At 64.5% G+C, this 12,573-nt stretch overlaps 1 protein-coding gene across 1 annotated transcript in view; it reads right to left on the bottom strand.

Moving 5' to 3' along the window:
• Positions 1 to 998: 998 nt before the first annotated feature.
• Positions 999 to 12,573, bottom strand: part of FOXO6 (forkhead box O6) — a 37,299-nt gene continuing 25,724 nt past the window's right edge. Inside the window, exon 3 of the mRNA XM_069036001.1 lies at positions 999 to 5,645. Coding sequence (XP_068892102.1) covers positions 4,233 to 5,645 — 1,413 coding nt within the window. The 3' untranslated portion in view covers positions 999 to 4,232. The remainder of the gene's footprint in view (positions 5,646 to 12,573) is intronic.

Genomic DNA, 12,573 nt, shown 5'->3' on the forward strand with positions numbered 1-12,573 from the left:
GGGTGGGCAGGGGCTGGCATGGAATTGCCAGAGCAGCTGGGGCTGCCCCTGGATCCCTGGCAGTGCCCAAGGCCAGGCTGGACACTGGGGCTGGAGCAGCCTGGGACAGTGGGAGGTGTCCCAGTCCATGGCAGGGGGTGGGATGAGGTTGGGCAGGAAATAAATTCAGCCATATGAAGGGGAAGTTTTGGTCCAAACAGCTCCAACAGCAGATGGAAAGGGGAATTTCCAGGCTATTTCCAGGCCAGTGGCTGGGGGCTGTTCCCAGGGAGTCTTGCAGAGGGTAAGGGGGCTTGGGGCACTGGGGTGCAGGGCTCGAGCACCCACACGAGCTGGACACTCTCCCCTACCATTGCACCGGGCAGCAGTGACCCTGAGGTAGGACGTCTCAGAAAACATTGGTAAAAGGCAGTAAATACATTTATTTATAGACTGCCCAGGACAATGTCCAGAGGTCTGTCCAGGTGAGACCGTAACTGCTCACTGTCCACAAGTCCCTGACAGGAGGGGGCAGATGGGGGGGGGTCGGGCTCTGCTGGCAGGGAACAGGGACAGGAGGAGAGGGAACGGCCTCAGGCTGGGCCAGGGGAGGCTCAGGGTGGACATTCAGCAAAGTTTCTTCATGGAAAGGGTTGTAAGCTACAGGCTGTCCAGGGCAGGGGTGAAGCAGACGTGTGGATGTGTGGATGTGGCACTTGGGGACCTGGGCTCGTGCTGAGGTTGGAAGTGCTGGGGAATGGTTGGACTCACTGGTCTTAGAGGGCTTTTCTAACCCTGATGACTCCGTAGTTCTGTGGTTCCACGACCTCCACAGCCCAACCACCCCCATGCTCTGGGTGCAAGCTCAGTTTCACCAAACATCACATCTCCCCCTCGGTAACTCTCCTCAGCTTCCCCAGCTTCACTTGGGGCACCATCCCGTCCCTCTGAGCTTCCCTGGCGGCACCGTCCCCCTCCCTCAGCCCAGGCACACAAGCACTGACAGCAGCAGCCCCACCTTGTAATATTTAAAACAATTTTATTCATGAAAATATGCTGTACAATGCACTATACACAGTTCTTTACATTGCCACATACACAAACTCTAATAGCACAACCAAGAAAGTTACCATTGCCTACGATAGATGCGTGTGAGAGATGACGCCTCCGAGACCCTCCCCCCCAGTCTGTACAGTTATAAATACGAGGGAAAGGACGGACCCAAAACCACGGGGGAAGCAAACCGGGGGGGCCCTGCGGTGTCCCCCCACAGCGGCTCCAGGCAGGGCAGGGCCAGAGCAGGGCGGGAGCAGAGGGAGCTCCTGGTCCCCAGAGGGGCACTGTGGGGTGGGGGAATGGAGGGAGGGGGTGATGGGCAGGGGAGGATGAAGCTGAGTGAGGTGGGAAATGAGGCGGCCTCGCTGTTTCCAGAGAGGGAACCTGGAGCCTCGGCCACCCCGCAGAGTGACACAAAGCGCTGGTGTCCCCTTCCCCACACTCGCAGTCACAGGGGGCACCCCAGCCCCCAGCAGCCCCAGGGCCCGCCTGCCGCACAGGCATGGAGCACAGCCCCGGCACCCCCATTCCACCACCGCCGCCCACCTGGACACCACGGCCCCACATCCCCAGGTCCTTTGGTCCCGCAGCGGGGCCAGCCTGTGCCACCTGCCCCTGCAGCCACCCCGTCCCCCGGGGTCCCAGCCGCTCTGGGGGTGTCCGTGCCTGCCCCCGCCGCCCCCGGCCCCGCACGACGACTGAACACACGACGTTACCAACACGACTGCACCGCACACACGACAACCCCACGGTCACGAACCACGACGACAGCTTGGCGATGGGCCGTGCCCACGCAGCGGGGCAGGGGGGCGGGGGCAGCAGGGCGGGCGCGGGACAGGGGGACACTTTCCTCCTGCTGCTGGGCGGCTCCCCCGCCGCGGTGGTGGCCGGCCCGTGTCTGTGACACCGGAGAGGGCTCGGGGACCCCTGCGTGGGAGAAGCCCGTTCTCCGAATGCCCGATTGCTGCCCGGCGTGATGGTGTGCTGCTGGATCTGTGCCTGGAGATCAGATGCCTGGAAGAGCCAGGACCCTTCCCTTTCTCCCATTTCTGGGGGGCGGAGGCCCCCATTTCCTCCAGGGCAGCCACAGCTGCCCTCCTGCCTCGGGGTCCCTCACACCCACGTGCTGAACTGGGGGGTCGGGGATTAAATAGCCATTTGCAATCGGTTTGCAAGGATTTGAAAGATGCCTGAAACGAGAGGTGGTGTATAAAAGGAATGCGGTAATGATCCTGACCAAAGAATAATCCTTTTTAAAAAAGCATTCAAGAAAGATTATATATAATAGAATATATTAAATTCTGTACATGATCAAATAATGTAAACATAATTAATTAACTTGTAAGAATGTCTTTAGAGACTGTGCCTGCTGTGTGCCCCGGGTGAAGATGAGCAGTGGCACATGGGGCTCTTCTGTCACGCCCTGCCACAGCCATGTGTGTCAGGAGAGCAGCAGGAGGTGCCCACCCACGGGTCCCCCTGCCCTGACTCGGGGCAGCCGCGCCATCCCTGTTGCTGGCTGGGACCCAGCGCCTGCTCCGTGGCAGAGGAGCTGTGCTGGGGCAAGCAGGGAACAGCGGGGCTGGGAAAATGTGCTGGTTCAGTGCACTGACCCTGCTGCACCCAGGGGCTGGGGGTCAGAGAGAGCCTGTGGTGCCCAGGAGGAAGAATGGCTGAGCAGAGACCCCCCAGGACAGAGCAGCAGCTCAACCACCTCCTCCCAGCCCCTCCATCATCTCCAGACCAGCTGCTCCTGCTGCCCACCAGCCTGACCCCTCCAAAACCCTGCTGCTCCCGGCAGCTGTGTGGGATGGCTGGAACATCCCTGGCCCACTCCTGCCCCACAGAGCAGTGGGGTCAGTTTGGGGTCCTGACACACAGCAGGACCATGTGTGAATCCTGGTCCCCATCGCCATGGAGCCCCAGCCCCTGGCAGGTGGGTGCACCCCTCTTGCTGACAGCTGTCCTGGCACCCCACGGGTGGGCAGTGAGCCCACTGGGACAGGCATGGTGCCACTGACTCCCAGGAGCCCCACAGCCCTGGCTGGGAGCCCTGTGGCCCCTCCCTGAGCAATGTGGGTCACCCATGCTTGGGGCAGGATGGACCCCACACTGCATCCAGAGGCCTGGCCACCACATCCCTTCCCTCCTCACCCGCACACAGCCCCTCCTCGAGGATGACCCACATCACAGCCCCCCAGCTCTCAGACACCATCCAACACCCAGACCCGTGGCCAAGCCAAGATGAGCCATGTGATGGGACACTGCCACCAGCGTTGCCCACGGCCTCTCTCTCCTCTCCCTAAGCTCAACCCTTTCCTGCTTCCAATGCAAAAACTCAATGGCAAAAGAGTGCATGAAATCAAATAAATACGCCCCCCTCCCCGCCCCTGCGAGCCACCCCTGAGCCTCCAGCACCGGGGACCCTCACTCCCAGCAGGACCACCCTGGAGCGTGCCCAGCCTGCTCCGGGCAGGGGCTGCAGCCTTCCCGTGGCACCCTCAGGCCCCGGGGGCTGCTGAGATGCTGCTCCCAGGGCTGCTGGCTGCACACCCGCCTCCATCACCACCCCCTTCTCACTGCTCACTAAGGAAACCTGCCCGGAGCCACACAAGGACCCGCAGTGGAGGTGGCCAGGGGCTGTGGGTTCGGCAGAGCTCTTGATCTCCACCAGGACTGGGGGGTCATGAGCCCCCCTTGCCCTGGGGCAGGGTCCCCACTCCTGACACTTCTACCCAGAGGACTCATTTCCCAAGGTGGCTCAGAGAAGAGTCCCTTCCCAGGCGGAATGCCCACGCAGGGGGGGGTCCCACACCACCAGCCATCACCACTCCATCACCCAGCCCAAGGGCAAATCAACTGGCACCATCACTGTGAGGCACTGGGACCATCTGGAAAGGCTATCCCTTCCTGCTACCCCCCTGGATCTGCCTGGCTCCGGCTGCCTCTCCCACCCACCTGCCCTGCGTCCTCCAGAGGATGCTGGCAGGACCCGCAGACCGGGCACACGTGGGGCTGGGGGTCCTCCCCCATCTCAATATTTGACCCTCCGGTTTGTGTTTCGTGTTCGACCTCAAGCTCAGACCGATGGCTCTCGCCCATCTTAACAAACAAAGGCAGAAGAGAAAGGAAAAAAAAAGTTAGTCTCAATGTTCCCCTCGTGGCTTCCCGGTGGTGAGCCCGCGCCGGGGCGGGCATCACCCAGGCACCCAGCTCTGGTTCGTGGGCTGTGGCCCCCCGGGCAGCGCGGGCACGTTGAGCCCGTTCTGCGGCGGGAGGGCCGAGTCGAAGTTGAAGTCCATCTCATCGCTGTCCATAAAGTCATTCAGGATGATCGACTCCACGTCGCACTCCAGGCTCCCGTTGAACATGTCCAGGTCCAGGTCTGCTGGGAACCTGTCTTGGCCCAACACGGGGGGGTGGACGGCCCCCGGGTAGGGGCCCTGCAGCGAATCCAGCAAGCTCATGTGTGCCCCTTGGTTATTAGCGTAGGAATGCAGGTGCCCGTGGTGCGGCATGGCCGCCATGCTGCACGAGTCACTGGGCAGGCTCATAAGGCTGACAGGATTGGCTAAGGCACTGGTGTTGACCGCAGGGTGGTGACCGGCTGGTGACGGGTGGTACAACGCGTTGCTCTTCATGAGAGCGCCCGGGTGGGGCGGGTAGGAGGACAAGCCCTGCTCCCCGCCCCCGCACAGCAGCGGGTTGTGTCTGTGGCCACGGGCCGGCACCATGGGGCTGGCCTGCGGCAGGGGCAGGTCCCCCGGGACCATGCTCTCCTTGTGCGCGTAGGAGATGGAGGAGAGCAGGTCCTGCAGCGAGGCGTTCCTGTAGGAGCTGACAGGCGAGAAGGTGGCCTGCTTGTTCTCCTGGATGGTCTGCATGGGCAGGCGGCGCATGAGGCTCATGGCCGGCTGGCTGTAGATGGTCCCACAGTAGGTGTTGGAGGCGGCCCCCATGCTGGAGCACTTGGAGTTGAAGGTGAAACTGGAGCTGCGCTGCCGCAGGGCGGCCGGGGGGAGCTGCTGGGAGGGGCTCATGCTGTAGCCGTCCTGCAGGTCCTCCAGCATGCTCTCCCCCAGGCTCTCATTCAGGCTGATGGTGCCAGTCAGGTCGGTCAGCCGGGGCAGCTCCACGGAGCAGCGGGCGCTGAGGGAAGGAGACATGGTGCTGGAGGGGCTGGGGTACATCAGCGGGGACGAGGGGGTACCATCGTCCTCCTCCAGCTCGTCCGGCTCGTGGTTGGCCATGATGGGCGAGAGGCGCCCGCTCATCGTGCTGGCCGTGGAGTTGGCCCGCGTCCGGAAGTCCGCCCAGGCGTCGTACTCGTCGCTGGCGTGGGACGCGGGGCTCTCCGACCACTTGGCCTGCTGGGAGGATGGGCTGTCCTCCCCGCGCTCCTGCGTCACCTGCAGCTGCTTCTTCTTGCTGGCCTTGCCCTTGATGCGCAGGAACTTGCTGTTGTTGTCCATGGACACCGCCCGCCGCCGCGGCGTTTTGCCCGTCTTGCCGCCCTCGGGGTTCAGCATCCACCAGGAGCTCTTCCCGGTGCCCTCGTTCTGCACGCGGATGAAGCGGGTGTGCAGGGACAGGTTGTGCCGGATGGAGTTCTGCAGGGACAGCAAGCACAGGGGGAGGGTCAGCAGGGACAGCACCCCAGAAGGAAAGGGACACCCATGGGGCTGGGGGGTGCATGGGGCATCGTGGGACACCTGGGCTGTCTGAGCCAGAGGGGTCGGGGCTGGGAGAGCTCAGCTGGCAGGTCCCTCCCACATCCCGTGGGTCACAGCCCTTGCTGCACGTCCCAGCTCTGTCTTTAGCACTTCCTGGGGACCTGCAGCAGCCAGGGCCAGCTCTCAGGGGACCTTCCTTCCCTGGCAGGAGCCTGCAGAGGGATAAGGTGAGGAGGCAACAAATGCAGTGGCAGAGTCAGGACCACGCACAGGTCCAGGGCTTCTCCATCGCTCCCAGCCCCAGCCCACCACATGCCCAGCACATCCCGCGGGATGCTCCCAGCACAGCCTGCACCTCTGCAGAGATCCCAGCCCACTCCCCACCAGCTCCACAGGCAGAGGGAATCCCCTTGGGCACCAACCCTCTGGAGTGGATTCCGAGCCCCTTCCCCTGCCTGGCATCATTCGGGATGTGCTCCCCTCCTCCCTCAGCACCGGGACATGCCCTGTGCAGGGCACATCAGCACCACCACAGCCCAAAAACAACCATGTGAGTTTGGCGTCCCCAAATGCCTGTCACCTCATGTGACCAGGACTGGGGGCCCACGAGGAGAGGGTGTGCCTCCCTTCCTGTCTGGCTCTGATGACAGGGACACCCAGCCTGCCCGGGAGGCTCAGGTACCACAAACCCATAGTAGTGAGTCTGCAAACCCACTACAACCCCCACTGCCCAGAGCAGGACTGGCTGGGGGCCGCTTCCACCCTGGACACGTCTGGCTCCCTCACCCACATCCAGCACCCCAGGGGGTTTCCTGCTGAGAGCAGCACTCAGTGCTCTGGGCTTGTGCTGGCAGCCCTGGCTCTGAGCAGCGCCCTGGCTGGAGCAGGGATGGGCTTGCAGGAGGCAGGAGCAGGGAGCACATCCCAACACGAGCATCCCCAGCTGCCCCTGCCAGGCTGGGGTGGCCCTGGGGCGATGTACCTTCACAGCTTCACAGCTTTGGCCTGGGGAAGAGAGGGGATGAGGATGTGAGTACAGAGTGGGAGAGGAACCCATTGAGAGCAGCCCTGCGGAGAAGGTTCCAGTTGGTGAGAGGCTGGACATGAACCAGCTCCTTCCTGGGCAGCAAAGGAGAGAAGAGGCCAGCAGGGCACGGGAGGGGATTCGTCCTCTTGGCTCTTGTGAGACCCCACCTGCAGAGCTGCCTCCAGCCCTGCGATCCTCAGCACAGGAAGGACATGGACCTGTTAAAGCTGGTCCAGAGGAGCCCCTGGAGATGCTCCAGGGCTGGAGCCCCTCTGGAGCCAGGACGGGAGAGCTGGGGGTGCTCAGCTGGAGAAGAGAAGGCTCCAGGGAGAGCTCCGAGCCCCTTGCAGGGCCTAAAGGGGCTCCAGGAGAGCTGCAGAGGGACTGGGGCCAAGGGATTCAGGGCCAGGACCCAGGGAATGGCTTCCCAGTGCCAGAGGGCAGGGCTGGGTGGGATCTTGGGCAGGAATTGTTCCCTGGCAGGGTGGGCAGGGGCTGGGATGGAATTGCCAGAGCAGCTGGGGCTGCCCCTGGATCCCTGGCAGTGCCCAAGGCCAGGCTGGACATTGGGGCTGGAGCAGCCTGGGACAGTGGGAGGTGTCCCTGCCCATGGTAGAGGTGGGACTGGATGAGTTTTGAGGTCCCTTCCAACCCAAACCATTCCGGGATTTTCTGACACCCGCCTCTCCCTGCTGATGTGCAGCTCACGGGTGCCACCCCAGCTCCCTGTGCCTCAGTTTCCCTAGAGGAAAAAGGCGAGATGCAGGGCCCAGGGAGGAGCCTCAGCCCGCAGCGTAGAGACCCCTCCCCCTGCTCTGCCCAAGGGCTCCAGGCTGGCCAGGGGCTGCTGGAGAGAGGAGGCATCTCCCCAGCCCCTTCCCAGCTGCAGGAGGGGCAGAGGGATGAGGAGCAGGAGGAACCCGAGGTACAGGGGAGAAAGTTTGGTGCTGTTGTGGCGTACAGTGGAATACTAATGAAGAGGCAAGTGAGCTCCAGCCTCATCTATCATATTATGTAATGGCTTACTTCTCTGCACTTCATTTATTTGGAGATTGCTCCCAGGCTGGCTCCTCGCCAGCAGCCACCAAATCCAAGTCTACAGAAATCAATCTCGCGCTGACTGATTAAGCCGTGTTTAGAACTAATTGCTCCTTCGTGTGTGGGGAGAATAAATTACGGGCTTTAATTTCACATCTTTAAAATGCAACTGCAGGTATGGGCCAGCCATTAACCCCTTCCTGCAAGGCTGGAGAGGGGGCCCAGGGGGTGGTTGGGACACAGCTGCCCAACCCATGCTCACCACCTTCAAGCAAAGCAAGTCAAGCCCTGGCCAGCCTTCCTGGCAGGGAGAGTCCCCCTGACCCCTCCAGCACCTCTCCCTGAGCCACAGGATGATCCAAACTCCTCTCCATGACCGAGCTGCCCTGCAAGCAGCAGGGACAGAAGCACAGCACGTGGTTGTCACTGCCCTGGCAGGGCCAGGGCCACCAGCCAGCTCAGCCCCATGGCGCTGCCCTGCACCCACAGACAGTGGGGAGCTGGGGATGCCCAAGCTGGGCTTGCTGCAGTGATGCCCAGGCACTGCCAGGGCCCTGGCAGGAGTGGGGACCCCCCCATGGCCGCAGTCCCTCCCTGCCAGCGCTGCCAGGTCTGCTCAGCCCAGGAGGCAGGAGATGCTGCAGCCTGTGCAGCGGGGATGGAGGTGCCATGCAGAGCACGGGGAGAGGGGCTGGGCTTTGGAGATGTCACAGCTGGATGGGGGTGACATTCAGCATCCTTTGCTCGAGCCCCTCCCACCCCAGCGTCTGCACAGGGCACCCTGCACCCCCCGCGGCAGGGGACAGGGCTGGCAGGGTCAGGCTGCCCGAGGGAGAGGAGGGAAGGGGAGGCTGCTGCTTCTCCTGCAGCCGAGCTTCATTAAGAGCCAGAAGACAGCAGCAATTAAGTGCAAGGTGCAGCACACCCGGCTCTCTCCTCATTAGCACCCCGACATGCTCGGCTGGCCGCGGCTCGGGGCGCACGGAGCGGGGCGGGGGCTGCGCTGGGGCTGAGCTGATTAACAGCAGGCAGGCAGGGACCTGCTTCACCCACGGGCACCCAGCGTCCCGCAGCCCCCAGCCCCGCTGGCAGTGACGCACAGGTGGGGACACACGGGGGACATCAGGGCTGGCAGCCCCCCGTGACAGCAGCTCCTTGGCTGGGGCTTCACTGGGGTCAGGCAGGGGGTGCAGGAAAGGATGGTGCCAGTCCCAGGGCCCCCCCGACACGGCTCTGCCCTGCAGCACCTCTCACAGCAACCTGCACCACTGCAGGGCTGGCCATGCCCGGCGCCCACGCTGGGCCTCCCTGCCCGTCCCCTCTGTCCCCGTGTCACCCCTGTCACCCCTGCCTGTTCCCCCCGCTCCCACGGCCCAGCCCCTCACTGGTAACACGGCCCCACACGGCCCCGCAGCCCCCGGTACCCAAACCCCGAACAGGGCAGGGAGCATCGGTCCCGAGGGCACACCCTGCCCGTGCCAGGGGTGACACCCGCACCGCGGGCCCCAGCACGGCCCCGCAGCGCTGCCGAGGGGACGGGGACGCTCTGGGGAGCAGAGGGGCGGGCTGGAAGTGGCACCAGGGCTGCAGCTGCACCGGACCCCCTGTTCAGCCCCGGCTGGCACCAGGGCAGGACGAGGCTGAGCCCGTGCCAGCCCCCAGCCACCAGCTGCCGGAGGCTTTGCCAAGCTGGAAGACTCCAGTGCCATCCCGGTGCCCGTCTGCCGGGGGCTGGTCCTGCTGCGGGGCCTGAGGGGGGGCACACACAGAGCCCCTCACCCCCCCAGGAGCCCTCCTCCGGCGGGCCTCATTGTCAGGGGAACAGGCAGTGTGAAATCGGTCTGATTAGCAATTAGTCCCATTGTAAAAGGATTAGCCGGACCCATTGTTTGGAGAGTGACTTGACTGTCAATGGGCATCTGGCAGCGGCGATGATGATGATGATGATGCGGTGGGAGCCGGAAGCCATTCCCCGAGGCCGGACTCCCGAAATGAGCATCGACCCCCGAGATGAACCTCGAACCCCGAAATGAGCCACCCAGACGGGTACCGACCCCCAAGACGGGCAGCGCTGCCCATGCCCACCCCAGCAGCACGTCCCAGGGTCCCACCTCCAGCCCTGGGGTGCCCGCGGGTGTCGGGGTGCAGGGAGTGGGGCCGAACACCCCTCTGCGTGCCCTGAGGAGAGCGGGGTGGGGGCAAACGTGTGCAATTCGAGCAAGAGCAGGTCCTGGCCGGAGCTGGGGAGAGCAAACAAGGCGCTCTGAGGATCTCGCCGTCCCTGCCACATCCCCCGCACCCCTCTGCTGCCCCCTGCACTGTCCCGGAGCTGTCACCCCTCCCTGCTGCCTGCCCAGCACCCAGAGTTTTCCGAGCAAAGCCACCGATCCCAGCTGCTCCCCACACACGCCACAGCTCACAGCCCTGCTCTCAGAGACCCCCGCGGTCAGGGTGTGTCGGGGGCTAGCTGGCTGGCTGGCTGGCTAGCTGTCTGTCCAGGCTGCTGGGCCATCCAGCAAAGGAGCCCGTTGGTTGTTAGCGGGTGGGGATTCTCACGCCGTTGACAGGAGGAAGCAGGGACAGGGACAGGGCCACTAACGAGAGCTCTGCCGGCAGCACAAGGACGGCTCCAGGGGTTAATTGATGCTTATTCACTTCTTGCACATGAAAATTGCCACTGTTGGAGGAAATATTGCAGAGGGCAGAGGCTGCCGACAGCTTCGATGGGCTTTATCCCTGGGGAAGCTGTACAGGGAGGGTGGTGGCATGGGACAGTCAATGGTGACACCGCCAAAGACATCATATTCACCAAAAAATGGCTCAGCCTGTGGGCACCAGCAGCGTCCTGGCACCGTCCCCTGGGCACGGCCAGCCCTCCTCCCTGGACTGGTGCCACCACTCTGCCCAGAGCAGCCGGTGGCCGAGTGCAGCCCAGCAGCCGTGGCCCTGCCACCCCGAGAGGGGCCCAGGTCTGCCTGGCGAGCAAGTGGCAGCTGGCACATGTGGCAGTGCTGCCCACATGCCGGGGATGGCAAGCACCCTGGGTGCTCGTGACAGGGACGGATGGCCCGTGGTGGCAGGAGTGGACCCCAGTGCTGTGCCAAAGGCAGGCAGTGGGATGAGACCCCAGCACCTCCCGTGCCTGCAGGTGCATCAGCCCACCCCACATCAGCCTGACTCATACCAGCCCACCCCACACCATTCCCATCCACATCAGCCCACCCCACACCGTCCTGACCCACACCAGCTCACCCTGGGTGGGTGAGCCCAGCGAGGGGAAGCACACGGAGCCAGCTGGGGTGAGGGCAGGGGGTGGCTGTAAATCCGGCCCATCGTGTGTCAGGGTTCCCCCAGCCTCACACCGGGCTCCCAAGGACGGGACCCAGCCGCGTTGTGAACCCTGACAGCCCCTGTGCTTCGAGCAGCCCGTGAGCTCCCCGTGTCCCCGCTGCCCCAGGGCACACGGTGCCGTGCTGGCAGGAGCAGCTCCCGGGTGTGTGGGGTCTCCTGAGCCCTGCCCTGCCCCACAGCCTGTTGGGGTGTTACTGCCCCACAGCAGCCCCCATGCTGCCCTCCACAGTGCCCTGCGGCCACACAGCCACCCCACAGTCAGCCCTTGGCACTGTCCCACACACGATCCCCCACACCAGCCCTCTGCACCACCCCAAAGCACCCACGCTGTGCCCCACAGCAACCCCCTGCACTGCTCTGTCAGCTCCTTGGTGCACTGTGGCAGCCCACAGCCAGACCCCCTCAATGCCCCACAAGCTCCCTAGGCCCCCGCAACGCCCTGTAAGCCCCTCCAGCCCCCCTCAGTGCTCCATAAGACCCTAGAACCCACAATGCCCCATAACCCTCCAGCCCCCTGCAAGGCCCCCCCATACGCCCCTCCAGCCCGCCTCAATGTTCCAGAAGACCCCAGAACCCTCCAGCCCCCTGCAAGGCCGCCCCATAAGCCCCTCCAGCCCCACTCAATGTCGCATAAGCCCCCCCCAGCCCCTCGCTCTGTCCCAGCACCCCACCAGCAGCTGATGCCCAGGTCCCGTCTGCCACGTCCCCCTCGGGGCCCGGGGCTGTCCCCGCTCCCCGGCACGTCCTTGCCCGGGGCTGCAGCCGGGCAGGGGCCGCCCGGTGCCTCGGGAAAGGGCACGGCAGGGGCAGGGGGAGGCACCCGCCCCCCGCCGCGGGGTCTCGCCGGCGGCGGCGAGCGGAGGCAGCGCATTCGGGTCAGCGCTCCGGCTGAGCAGAGCGGGGCTGACGTGCTGCTAATTGAACCAAATGCCCATTAGAGGCGCGAGGGGCCGCGGCCGCCCGGCCCCGGCGCAGGTGGCTGACACGCGAGGAGCCCCGGGCGGCACGGCCGGAGCATCCCCGCCTCCCCCCCGCGCTCCGAGCACCGCCGACAGCTCATTAGGGACCGCTAATTACCCCGAGGTGTGCGCAGGGCCGAGGGACAGCTGGGGCTGGCGGGTCCCCGTGCTGCAGCCCCCTCCCTGAACATCCTCGGCCCCTCTCTGTGCCGCCCCTGTGCCACCCCCCAGGGACCGGGCAGGGGCCCAGCCTTGCCTTTGTGGGGCACACAGACCCGCGATGCCGTGTGGGTCCAGACAGGCTCCGCACTCTGGAACGCGGGAGCGGGGCTGGGATCCCACATCACGGGGCCAGGCTGTGCCAGCCCTGCCCACGTCCTCCTGCCATTCCCGGGGCTGGGGGATGGCGTGTCCAAGACCGGCCTCTCCTGGAGAAGGTCTAGGTAGGAAACCACCACCGCGATCCTCTACCAGGACTCGCCAGCCCCAT

Source organism: Aphelocoma coerulescens, chromosome 23, assembly GCF_041296385.1.
Source record: "Aphelocoma coerulescens isolate FSJ_1873_10779 chromosome 23, UR_Acoe_1.0, whole genome shotgun sequence".
In the NCBI taxonomy this organism is placed as follows: domain Eukaryota; kingdom Metazoa; phylum Chordata; class Aves; order Passeriformes; family Corvidae; genus Aphelocoma; species Aphelocoma coerulescens.